At 44.2% G+C, this 12,951-nt stretch overlaps 1 protein-coding gene across 1 annotated transcript in view; it reads right to left on the reverse strand.

The window, feature by feature from the left end:
- Positions 1–12,951, reverse strand: part of ADCY1 (adenylate cyclase 1) — a 241,557-nt gene that overhangs the window by 152,402 nt on the left and 76,204 nt on the right. The window contains exon 2 of the mRNA XM_065399454.1: positions 9,516–9,665. Coding sequence (XP_065255526.1) covers positions 9,516–9,665 — 150 coding nt within the window. The remainder of the gene's footprint in view (positions 1–9,515; positions 9,666–12,951) is intronic.

The raw sequence follows: 12,951 nt of genomic DNA on the forward strand, positions 1-12,951 counted from the left end.
CGGCCTGCTAAACCCAGGCTTAGGAGTTCAATCTCTGGGGGGGGGGCATTCTGTGTGACAGTTGTTTGTGTTTCTCCCTGATGCACAGCCACCTTTCTTGATTTTAATTCCCTGTACCTGTACGCCATGTCGTCACTCGCCCCTCCCTCCCTCCCTCCCTCCTTCCCCTGGTCCTTCAGATACTAGTTTCGCGCCTTTTTTCAGACCAGACGCCATAGCTAGCACTGGGATCATGGAGCCCGCTCAGATCACCGCGGCAATTATGAGCACTATGAACACCACGCGCATTGTCCTGGAGTATATGCAGAGCCAGGACATGCCAAAGCAAAACCAGGACCAGCCGAGGAGGAGGCGATTGCAGCGCGGCGACGAGAGTGATGAGGAAATGGACATGGACCTAGACCAAGTCACAGGCCCCAGCAATGTGGAAATCATGGTGTTCCTGGGGCAGGTTGATGCCGTGGAACGCCGATTCTGGGCCCGGGAAACAAGCACAGACTGGTGGGACCGCATCGTGCTGCAGGTGTGGGACGATTCCCAGTGGCTGCAAAACTTTCGCATGCGTAAGGGCACTTTCATGGAACTTTGTGACTTGCTTTCCCCTGCCCTGAAGCACCAGAATACCAGGATGAGAGCAGCCCTCACAGTTGAGAAGCGAGTGGCGATAGCCCTGTGGAAGCTTGCAACGCCAGACAGCTACCGGTCAGTCGGGAATCAATTTGGAGTGGGCAAATCTACTGTGGGGGCTGCTGTGATCCAAGTTGCCAGGGCAATGAGAGACCTGGTGATATCAAAGGTAGTGACTCTGGGAAACGTGCAGGCCATAGTGGATGGCTTTGCTGCAATGGGATTCCCAAACTGTGGTGGGGCGATAGATGGAACCCATATCCCTATCTTGGCACCGGAGCACCAAGCTACCGAGTACATAAACCGCAAGGGGTACTTTTCAATGCTGCTGCAAGCCCTGGTGGATCACAAGGGACGTTTCACCGACATCAACGTGGGCTGGCCGGGAAGGGTACATGATGCTCGCGTCTTCAGGCACTCTGTTCTGTTTCGAAAGCTGGAGGAAGGGACTTTCTTCCCGGACCAGAAAATAACCGTTGGGGATGTTGAAATGCCTATCGTGATCCTTGGGGACCCAGCCTACCCTTTAATGCCATGGCTCATGAAGCCGTACACAGGCAGCCTGGACAGGAGTCAGGACCTGTTCAACTACAGGCTGAGCAAGTGCCGAATGGTGGTGGAATGTGCATTTGGGCGTTTAAAAGCGCGCTGGCGCAGCTTACTGACTCGCTCAGATCTTAGCAAAAAGAATATCCCCATTGTTATTGCTGCTTGCTGTGCGCTCCACAATATCTGTGAGAGTAAGGGGGAGACATTTATGGCGAGGTGGGAGGTAGAGGCAAATCGCCTGGCCGCTGATTACGCGCAGCCAGACACCAGGGCGGTTAGAGGAGCACAGCAGGGCGCGGTGCGCATCAGAGAAGCTTTGAAAACTAGTTTTGTGACTGGCCAGGCTACGGTGTGAAACTTCTGTTTGTTTCTCCTTGATGAAATCTCCGCCCCCCCACCCACCCGGTTAACTCTACTTCCCTGTAAACCAACCACCCCACCCTCCCCTACCCTCCCCCCTTCGAGCACCACTTGCAGAGGCAATAAAGTCATTGTTACTTCACATTCATGCATTCTTTATTAATTCATCACACAACTAGGGGGATAATTGCAAAGGTAGCCCGGGATGGGTGGGGGAGGAGGGAAGGAAAAGGACACACTGCAGTTTAAAACTTTGAAACTTTAACACTTATTGCTCGGGAAATCATCTAGGGTGGAGTGACTGGGTGGCCGGAGGCCCCCCCACCGTGTTCTTGGGCGTCTGGGTGAGGAAGCAATGGGACTTGGGGAGGAGGGCTGTTGGTTACACAGGGGCTGTAGCGGCGGTCTGTGCTCCTGCTGCCTTTCCTGCAGCTCAACCATACGCTGGAGCATATCAGTTTGATGCTCCAGCAGCCGGAGCATCGACTCTTGCCTTCTGTGTGCAAGCTGACGCCACCTCTCCTCTTCAGCCCGCGATTCAGCACGCCACCTCTCCTCTCGCTCATATTGGGCTTTTCTATAATCAGTCATTGACTGCCTCCACGCATTCTGCTGTGCTCTGTCAGCGTGGGAGGCAGTCTGTAGTTCTGTAAACATTTCATCACGCGTCCTTCGCTTCCGCTTTCGAATATTCACTAGCCTCTGTGAAGGAGAAAGATTTGCACCTGGTGGAGGAGAAGGGAGAGGTGGTTAAAAAAGATACATTTTAGAGAACAATGGGTACACTCTTTCACGTTAAATTTTGCTGTTCACATCACACAGCACATGTGCTTTCGTTACAAGGTCGCATTTTTCCTCTTATATTGAGGGCCTGCCGGTTTGGTGTGAGAGATCACTCACACAGTGCCAGGCCACAGATTTCAGCTTGCAGGCAGCCATGGTAAGACACAGTCTTTTGGCTTTTTTAACCTTGTTAACATGTGGGGATGGTTTAAAACAGTACTGCTCTCATTAACCATACCAAGCACCCGTTGGGTTGGCCATTTAAAATGGGTTTGCAATGTAAAAGGAGGGGCTGCGGTTTCAGGGTTAACGTGCAGCACAAACCCAACTAATTCCCCTCCCCCACACACTCAATTCTCTGGGATGATCACTTCACCCCTCCCCCCCACCGCGTGGCTAACAGAGGGGAATATTTCTGTTCAGCAGAGCAGGAAGGGGCACCTCTGAATGTCCCGTTAATAAAATTGCCCCATTTCAACCAGGTGACCGTGAATGATATCACTCTCCTGAGGATAACAAAGAGCAATAAGGAATGGATGTTGTCTGCATGCCAGCAAACACCGGGACCATACGCTGCCATGCTTTGTTATGCAATGATTCCAGACTACGTGCTACTGGCCTGGCGTGGTAAAGTGTCCTACCATGGCGGACGGGATAAGGCAGCCCTCCCCAGAAACCTTTTGCAAAGGCTTTGGGAGTACATGAAGGAGAGCTTTCTGGAGATGTCCCTGGAGGATTTCCGCTCCATCCCCATACACGTTAACAGACTTTTCCAGTAGCTGTACTGGCCGCGATTGCCAGGGCAAATTAATCATTAATCATTAAACACGCTTGCTTTTAAACCATGTGTAATATTTACAAAGGTACACTCACCAGAGGTCCCCTGTGTGCCCACAGGGTCTTGGGTGAGTTCGGGGGTTACTGGTTCCAGGTCCAGCGTGATAAACATATCCTGGCTGTTGGGGAAACCGGTTTCTCCGCTTCCTTGCTGCTGTGAGCTATTTACATTATCTTCATCCTCATCTTCCTCGTACCCCGAACCCGCTTCCCTGTGTGTTTCTCCAGTGAGGGACTCATAGCACACGGTTGGGGTAGTGGTGGCTGCACCCCCTAGAATGGCATGCAGCTCCGCGTAGAAGCGGCATGTTTGCGGCTCAGCCCCGGATCTTCCGTTTGCTTCTCTGGCTTTGTGGTAGGCTTGCCTTAGCTCCTTAATTTTCACACGGCACTGCTGTGCGTCCCTGTTATGGCCTCTGTCCTTCATGGCCTTGGAGACCTTTTCTAATATTTTGCCATTTCGTTTACTGCTTCGGAGTTCAGCCAGCACTGATTCATCTCCCCATATGGCGAGCAGATCCCGTACCTCCCGTTCTGTCCATGCTGGAGCTCTTTTGCGATCCTGGGACTCCATCACGGTTACCTGTGCTGATGAGCTCTGCGTGGTCACCTGTGCTCTCCACGCTGAGCAAACAGGAAATGAAATTCAAACGTTCGCGGGGCTTTTCCTGTCTACCTGGCCAGTGCATCTGAGTTGAGAGTGCTGTCCAGAGCGGTCACAATGAAGCACTGTGGGATAGCTCCCGGAGGCCAATAACGTCGAATTCCGTCCACACTAACCCAATTCCGACCCCCTAAGGCCGATTTTATCGCTAATCCCCTCGTCGGAGGTGGAGTAAAGAAACCAGTTTAAAGGGCCCTTTAAGTCGAAAGAAAGGGCTTCGTCGTGTGAACGTGTCCAGGCTAAATTCGATTTAACGCGGCTAAAGTCGACCTAAACTCGTAGTGTAGACCAGGCCATAGTTGCCAAAAACAACAAAAACAAAAAAAGCATTGGCAAGTGAATACCCAATAAACAAGCACTGCTAATATCACACAACTCTAACATGGTGGTGGGGGGTTAGTAGTATCTTTACAATCTGCCCATGGTAAGGAACAGCAGGTAGCTGCCCCACCCCAAATGCAGACCAGGAAGGGAATTATTACTCACCAAGTCGCAATTCCCTCCCTGGTTCCCCCTTTGTTCTCTGCACTGGCCAAGATTCCACTCACTCCCCACCAACCTGCAATGGAGGGGAAGTAGCAGCTCCAGAAAGCTGCTCTTCCCGCTGTGCTGTGACTTCCAATGCAAGTAGCTAATGCAGTATAGGGGAAGGGAGCTCCTTGCACACGAGGCAGGTGACAATCCCCACCTAAATTAATCTTTTCCTGCTTTCTTGATTGTAGAGCAGAAAATATGGGTAAAACAGAGAGAGAAGAAAAATGCAGGTATTTTGGTTGCAATTACACATTCCGGGCCCAAAGCCTACTCCTTTGGGAGTTTGGCCATTCATTTCAGTAGCAGCAGGATGGAACTCACAATATTTACATTAAGAGGCTTGCTCTAGAAAGGATGGTATTGCTGCTGAGATTTATGAATAACAGGAGCAGCATGCTTTTCCCAAGAGGCTGATCACAGTTATTCTCTTATGCGCACAGTCTCTGTTGGCCCAGAGCCTTGGATTCAGTGGTTGCTTTTGAACCTTAGCCTCCCATCTGGCAGCATAATGAATGCATGCTGCCATGCCAATGAGATAATTTATCTGTCTTAACTGCACGCAGCAAAAAAAGTTGTAAATGCTAAATTAATTTTTTTTAAATCACCCTGCTTCAAATGCCTTCTTGCATGCTCCTACTACAGGGGATGCTGACTTTCTGAACATGCTGTATACAAAAAAAGAGAGATCTTAGCTTTCCCCATTATAAACAGATTTACCACAATTACCATGTGTATCTGCTACTACAGATGTAGTAGCAGGAGGAAATCTCACAGAGGAGGAAATCCACAGAGGAGGAAATGTCCCTTGCAGGTAGATACAGCTGCAGCTCTGTCTTCACAAAGTCACCATTTTAAGTCTAAAAGATTGTGTGTGTTCAAAAGTCAACAGGGGTCTGTTTTTGCTGTTTCATTAATTACATGCATAGGAACATCAGGGAAAGGGTTTTAACATTTTGGTTTGAAATTCTTAATGTAAAAAGGCTACAGTATTTGGGTCAGGGCATTTACATTAGAACAAAATCGGATTAAAAGTATCAGTACTTTTCTTTTTTTACATTTAATATTTGTAATTCTCCAAATGAAGGTACCAGGATGCATATACATGCCCAAGTAGTTCACTAATGTCATTTTATCCCCACCTCTCCACTTTTCAACAGCCCTAGAGTTCTCAGTGGAACTAAATCGCATGATAGGTAGGCCTCAGAGTGTTATCAACTGGAAACTTGGGCTACATTAGGCCATAATGGACTGATAAGAGTATGGTAGCTTGTAATCAGGTCTTGGTGGGGTTTTGGAGGGAGGGAGTTGGGGTTCCCCCCCTCACTGTTTTAAAAGTGTTGTTATTTAGTTTGTGTTGAAGTCACCAAAAGTTGTTTGAAGGTGCTGTATATTGGTAAATGAGTGCTTTTCACCACTGCATATTGTACTGCATAAAGTAATTTCTGCCAATGTATTAAAGTGAAGAATGTAAGCTACTAAGTGTACTGGTGTACTTGCTTATTCAATTAGAAAAATGTTTATCACGTGTATCTTACTTTTAAAATTGTGCAAAGTGCCTCTCTTTTGTCTATTGTTTTTGGGGAGGTGTTTGCTTCTTTGCTTTTTTACAGATAGTTATCAAAGACACATATAAAATAACTAGAGATGGGCAAAACAAACGGTGCTTTGGTTTGAGAACACAGAAATAGATTTTCAAAAGGCACAAATCAGAGTTAGGTATCTAAGTCCCACTGAATTTCATTGTGACTTGGGTGCCTAAATGCCATGCACTTGGAAAATCTGCTCCCTTGTCAATTGGGTTTAATCTTTGTAAAATCATAACCAAAACAAAGAGTGATTTGAATGAAGGTCACATTTTATCCAAACTCCCAAAATTCAAAGGCAAGGAAGTCAGAGGTATCTATGTATGTGTTATATAAATACACATGCGCATGCGCATGCACACAGTACATCTATCTATGCAAGGAGTATGGGGAACAAACAGAGACCACTGGAAGTATTAGTACATAAGCTAAATTATGACTTAAGTAACATAATCGAGACTTGGTGGCCTAAATCTCATGACTGGAATATTGGTATGGAGCGGTATAGGTTTTTCAGGAAGGACAGGAGTAAAAAAGGGAAGAGACATTATATTATCCAGCAAGAATATATACACTTGTTCTGAGGTCCAGAAAGAGATGAGAGAAACGCCAGCTGAAAGTCTCTGGGTAAAGATAAAAGGAGGGGAAATAAGGGTGGCATCATGGTAGGGGTCTACTATAAACCACCAAATCAATAAGAGGCATTTCTAGAACAATTTGTAAGCACCTAGAAGATAATTGGGTTATAAAGAATAGCCAGCATGGATTTGTCAAGAGCAAATAATGTCAAAACAACCTAATTTCCTTCTTTGACAGGGTTACTGGCCTAGAGGAAAGGGGGAAGCAGTAGACTTGATATACCTTGATTTTAGTAATGCTCTTGACACAGTCCCACATGATATTCTCTTAAGCAAACTAGGAAAATGTGGTCTAGATTAAATTACTATAAGGTGGGTGGCACAAGTAGTTGAAAGGCTGTACTCAAAGAGTTGTTATCAGTGGTTCACTATCAAACTGGGAGGCCGTATCTAGTGGGGTCTCACAGAGGCCATACTCCGCTACCCATAGATGTACCATGTGGTGGGTCCGGTACTATTCAATAGTTTCATTAATAACTTGGATAATGGAGTAAAGACTATGTTTATAAAACCTGTGGATGATCCCAAGCTCGGAGGGGTTGCTAGTACTTTGGAGAATAGGATTAGAATTGAAAACAGCTTTGCAAAAAAGGAAAATTGATCTGAAATCAATTAGATGAAATTCAATAAAAACGAGTGCAAAGTACTTCACTTAGGAAAGAACAATCAAATGCACAGCTACAAAATGGAGAATAACTGGCTAGATGGTAGTACTGCTGGAGGTTATAATGGACCACAAGCTGAATATGAGTCAACAAAGTGATGAATTTGCAAAAAGGCTGATATCATTCTGGGACGTATTAACAGCAGTGTCGTATGTAAGAGATGAGAGGTAATTGTCCCACTCTACTCAGCAGTGGTAACACCTCAGCTGAAGTGCTGTGTCCAATTTTGGGCACCACACTTTAGGAAAGATGTGGACAAATTGGAGAGAGTTCAGCGGAGAAAAACAAAAATGACAAAAAGGTTTAGAAAACCTGTCCTATGAGTAGTGCTCTACTAATTTCACGGCCATGAAAAATGTGTCACAGACTGTGAAATAAGCCCTTCCGTGAAATCCAATCTCCCCCTGCTGCTAGGAGTGCCCCAGCCACGGGGCTCCTAGCTCCGGCTGGGCTGTGGAGGGATAGGACTTGTCCAACCCCTGCACAACTGCTTTCAGTGGGAGCTCAGACCCACCTTCGGGTGCCTTCCTCTGCTGCAGTATGCTCTGAGACTGGACAGCAGCCCCAGAGCTTCCTGCAGCTGGAGGAGGCTTCTGGAGGTGGGTCTGATCTCCCCCTGCTGCTAGGAGCGCCCCAGCCAGGGGACTCCTAGCTCTGGCTGGGCTGGGGAGGAACAGGACTGGTCCACCCCTGCATAGCCGCTCTTGGGGGGAGCTCAGACCACCTCCGGGAACCTCCTCCTGTTGCAGGAAGCTCCACGGTTGCTGCCTTCAGAGTCCAGCTTTGAAGGCAGCACAGAAGTGAGGGTGGCAATCCTGTGATCCCCCTACAACAGGTTTGTGACCGCCCCATAATCCCCTTTTGAATCTGGACCCCCACGGTTACAAAACTATGAAATTTCAGATTGAAACACCTGAAAACATGAAATTTACCAAATTTTCAAATCCTATGGCTGTGAAATTAACCATAATGGACCGTGAATTTGGTAGGGCCCTACCTATCAAGAAAACACTAAAATAAAAAATAAAAAAATGGGCATGTTTAGTCCTAAGAAAAGAAGACTGACATAGGGCCTGATAACAAATCTTTAAATATGCTAAGGACTGTTATAAAAATGTTGGTGATCAGTTGTTCTCCATGTCCACTGAAAGAAGGACAAGAAGTAATTGGCTTAATCTTCAGCAAGAGAAATTTATGCTTGATATTAGGAAACACTTTCTAACTATAAGGGTAATTAAACTCTGGAATAGGCTTTCAAGGGAGGCTGTGGAATCCCCATCATTGGAAGTTTTTCAGAATGGGTTGGGGAAACATTTGTCAGGGATGGTCTAGGTGTGCTTGATACTGCCTGAGCACAGGGGGAAGGACTAGATGACCTCTTGAGGTCCCTTACAGCCCTACATTTCTATGATCTATGGTCCCTGTTTTGGACTGTGTTACAAAAAGAGATAGACAATGATAGGGTTGGGGGAAGACCTGATTTTGGAAAATCTCACCAGAGCAGGTTTTGTTTCACAAAACCAAACCTAAGAGCAAGGAGTGACTTGGATCCAAGTCCCATTTTACCCAACTACCCAAAGTTGTTTAAAGAAAAGGCCCTACTTATTCATCATAGACTATGAACAGAATACCACCATGAAGACCTGATCCAAACTCCACTGAAGTCAATAGAAAGACTGACTGGGATTCAGCGGGATTTGGATCAGGCCTCAAGAGAGTGATAATAAGTTTTGCTGCAGTGATTTTCCTTATCATACCTTATTTCCGTGTCAGTGTGGAAGGCTGATTGCTGTAGTTTTAAGTGAAATATACTAAAAACAGTACTATTTTTAAATGAGTGGAGGGATGGGTTGTGGTTCAAACTGTTTGGCTGCAACACTGGAGTCTGTTCTCCCTGTAAAGTGTGTTTTTACCATAATTCTCATTAATATTTATGGAAGGTGCAGACATACACCTAGGCGAAGAGAAATTTGTACAGGATGTCTAAAATCCACCTTACATTCCACATGCAAATAAAAATATGATTTCTATATTGTCTAAAATGTTACCTTTCTCCCCAGCCTAGAAATTTTCCACTTTGGTGCGTGAGCTAATGCTAACTATGTGGATGCTCCTGCATGTTATGTTTTTCTGGCAGATCAAGAGTAAAATGCAAAGCAGAGAAACTCCCCTGGCAATAAGGTAATTAAAGACCTTTCCTCATGAATTAGTCTCTCAACTTACAGTACATGTATCTATAATAATACCAAAGAAAGAAGAGCACTTTTAAACTGACCTGTTTTTCATTTTCATCCTCCAGCTTTAGCCTGTCTTCTATGCAGTTCCTGGCTTGAAGGAATGCCTTCCTCTGAGCCCTTTCCGTCAAAATCCTCACAAAGACCCCATACAAATTTACACTGACAAACAGGATAGCATTGGCCATGAGCTGTAAGGGAAGAAGAAGAAGAGAAAAAAATAAAAAAAAATATTGTAATATACAGATTTTTTTCATATTACTACTCATTAATGAAAAAGTGACTATTTAAAATCTGGCCCTATAGACTACGTTGGTGAAACACTGTCCTATATTACAACAGTGTAGAAGCAACGATACCAGCTGTCATGCATCTAGGCAGGCATATATCACAGTCTACAACTTTTAATTTGCTAAAGGTAACTTTTCTTAAGGTGACCAGTGGCTTATTATTATTTTTGTTCATCATTAAGTCTTTCATTAAGTCATTGGCAAATCTGTCTATGTACCAATATGACCCTTACCACCATCACCTCACAAATCAATAACAGATTTTAGCCTCACATCATCACTGTGAGGTAGGGAAGTATTATGCCCATTTTACAGATAGGGAACTGAGGCACAGAGAGATTAACTGAGTTGCTCACAATCACACAGGAAATCTGTGATTGGGCCAAGAATTGAACCCAGTTATCCTAAGTCCCTCTTCAGTAACTCATCCACTAGGCTGTCTGGCCTGCATCTGTGCCATTAGCAATCATATTGTGTGGTTTTGAACGTCTACTCTAGAGATTATTGACATAACGATCCTGCAGCTTGCTGAGTGCCTTCAAATCTCATTGACCTTAACGGGAGTTGAGGACACTCAGTATGTTGTAAGAGGCACTCAACAGGATCAGTCCCTATCAAAATACTGAAGACAGGAGGAAATGGACTAGCTAGACAGTATACAAATTTCACATTGAAAACTGCACTTCTACCTACGAAAGAAGGGAAACAAAAATGTGTGTTAATCCAAAACAAGGCACTCTTGTGTGAAGTACAACCTTAGATTCATCCCATTAGGTCTTGAGCTGGATTAAGAAGTGAGGCCCTGCTCCAGCAAAACACTTAAGCATATCTGTAACTTTAAGGATATGAGTAATTCCATTCTACCCTAGTGAGAAACTTAAAGATGAACTGCAAAACAGCACCACAACAGTCTGTGCTCCTACGGCTCCATTTTTGTGTCTACCGGAGACCTCACTTTGCTACTGATTTCCTCCTCGGCTTTAAAATATTAAGTGCTGGCTTCCTTTTTCTTTGGAGTGATTGTCAAAATGACATCACCCCAAAATCAGAACTGAATTACAGGTCTTAGAGCCCCTTCTTGAGAGAGGAAGGAATGAAGTTGAGTCTTAGGTTGTCTTCTTTACACAGGCACAAGATTCTCTATGGCCTTGGGCAAGAAAATATGTGGCCTCTCTCCCTCCATGTTCTATAAAATGGCGATAAACATATTTACTTATATATCCACTGCTCAGAGGTGATCATGGGGATGAGTTACTGCTTGTACAGCACTTTGAAGATGTAAAACACAATGTGAATGTTATTATTTAGAGATATTGAGGGCATAGAGAGATGTCTCCGGTTCTTGTCTCCATTTATCTTGTATTGTAATAGAAAGCTGTTCATGGCGTTATCAAATTTCGGCACAAATAAAAGCCACTGAAAATGTACAAGAGAAACTTCAATGGAGCCTGATTTTTAGAGGCATGAATGGTGCCACTATCACTGAATATCTACATTTTATCATACACTCTGCATGATCTAATGGTTGTGACTATTGCAATACTAGTGTGTTGTAAAGCTGATTTGTGCTGGTCCAATGGCTGAAAAACCACATGGATATTTAGCAGTCAAGGCTGGAGGCAGCTATCAAAGACCACAGACTGAACAATCAGAACAACTATGGACAATGCAAATTGCATGACTTTGCTCAGAAGTGGTTCTAGCAACATGACTGTGTTAACAAATGGTGTCAAAACCTAATATTCTTCTTTGGATATTGATATTACAGTGAGATCGGAGCTGGATAATTGTTTTTAGATGGAATAAAAAAAAATTAATTCAATTTCTTGGCCTTCTATTGGAAGCAGTAAAAGAGCATATATTTTAACAATCTGCCAGCTGTTCCGGGGCTGTCATTACGATTTCACTCAAACTCTGGTGATCATCTGGACCCTGAGCAACCAGTAGGTGGGTCGTTGCAATCATGCAGCCACTTTCAAACGCAGCAGGGTAAGTCATTTTCTGACAAAGTTTGAACAGTTCAAGATAAAACAGAGGCTTAGCTGTCAGCATTGGCCTGCAGGGAATCAGGAAAAGCGATAAAGCAAGTAAAAGTCACAGAATTAAGAATGTGAGAAAAGAAAGTAGGGTAGATTGTCTCCTGATAGAAGATTCTCTCCCTCCCCTCCCAAGGCCCTCTAACTTTTTTTTTTTTTTCTGACTGGAAATGCCATATATTTCTTTCACTGTTGGTTTCATGGATGTATGCCATTTTGTGGTCCCAATATACATACACTATCTGACATATGACCTAGGAAAGGTTAGTAAGGTTTTCAGAATTAAAGCCAATAACGAAATGGCTTTTGCCAACTAGATGGACTCAAGCAAGAGGCCAAGATTAGGCCATGAGTCTTAAAAATGATTAGTGACTTTAGGGGTCTCAATTTCTGGGTGCCCAAATCGAGACACCTTAAAGGGGCCTAATTTTCAGAAAGTGCTGAGGGAAAATTCAATACTTTTAAAAGGTGTCTTGGGTTGGGCACCCAGAAATTGAAGCATCAGAAAGAAAACCACTAGTGATGTCCAAAAGTCTTAGTTTAAATTCTTGCTCATAAGATTGTAAGCTCTTTGGGGAAGGGACAGTCTTTTTGTTCTGTGTTTGTACAGTGCCTAGCACAACAGTGTCCTGGTCCATGACTAGGGCCCCTACTTGCTACAGTAATTCAAATACATTCATAATAATAATACTCAGAATATACGCCACGTATTACACTAGAGGGTAGCAACAAAAAGGTGGTATTTTCTAGGTAATTACCATCTTCTATTCGCTTAAAAAGAAACAATTATTTTTTGTTTAATTCATATGACAAGAAATTGCAAAGAAGCTTTTGGGGTCCTCATTTGGAACTGGAAGCACGCAATCAGGCAGCAGCAGAGACCCCCTCCAAAAAAAAAGAACCAAAAAACAAATACAGTACAGTACTGTGTTAAATGCAAACTACTAAAAAAGGGAAAGCAGCATTTTTCTTCTTCAAGTACAGTTTCAAAGCTGTGTTTAGTCAATGTTCAGTTGTAAACTTTTGACAGAACAACCATAACGTTTTCTTCAGAGTTACGAACATTTCAGAGTTATGAACAACCTCCATTCCCAAGCTGTTTGTAACTCTGAGGTTCTACTGTAAATAACTGATGACGTTCATAACCAGGT

Source organism: Emys orbicularis, chromosome 2 (assembly GCF_028017835.1).
Source record: "Emys orbicularis isolate rEmyOrb1 chromosome 2, rEmyOrb1.hap1, whole genome shotgun sequence".
NCBI classification, from domain to species: domain Eukaryota; kingdom Metazoa; phylum Chordata; order Testudines; family Emydidae; genus Emys; species Emys orbicularis.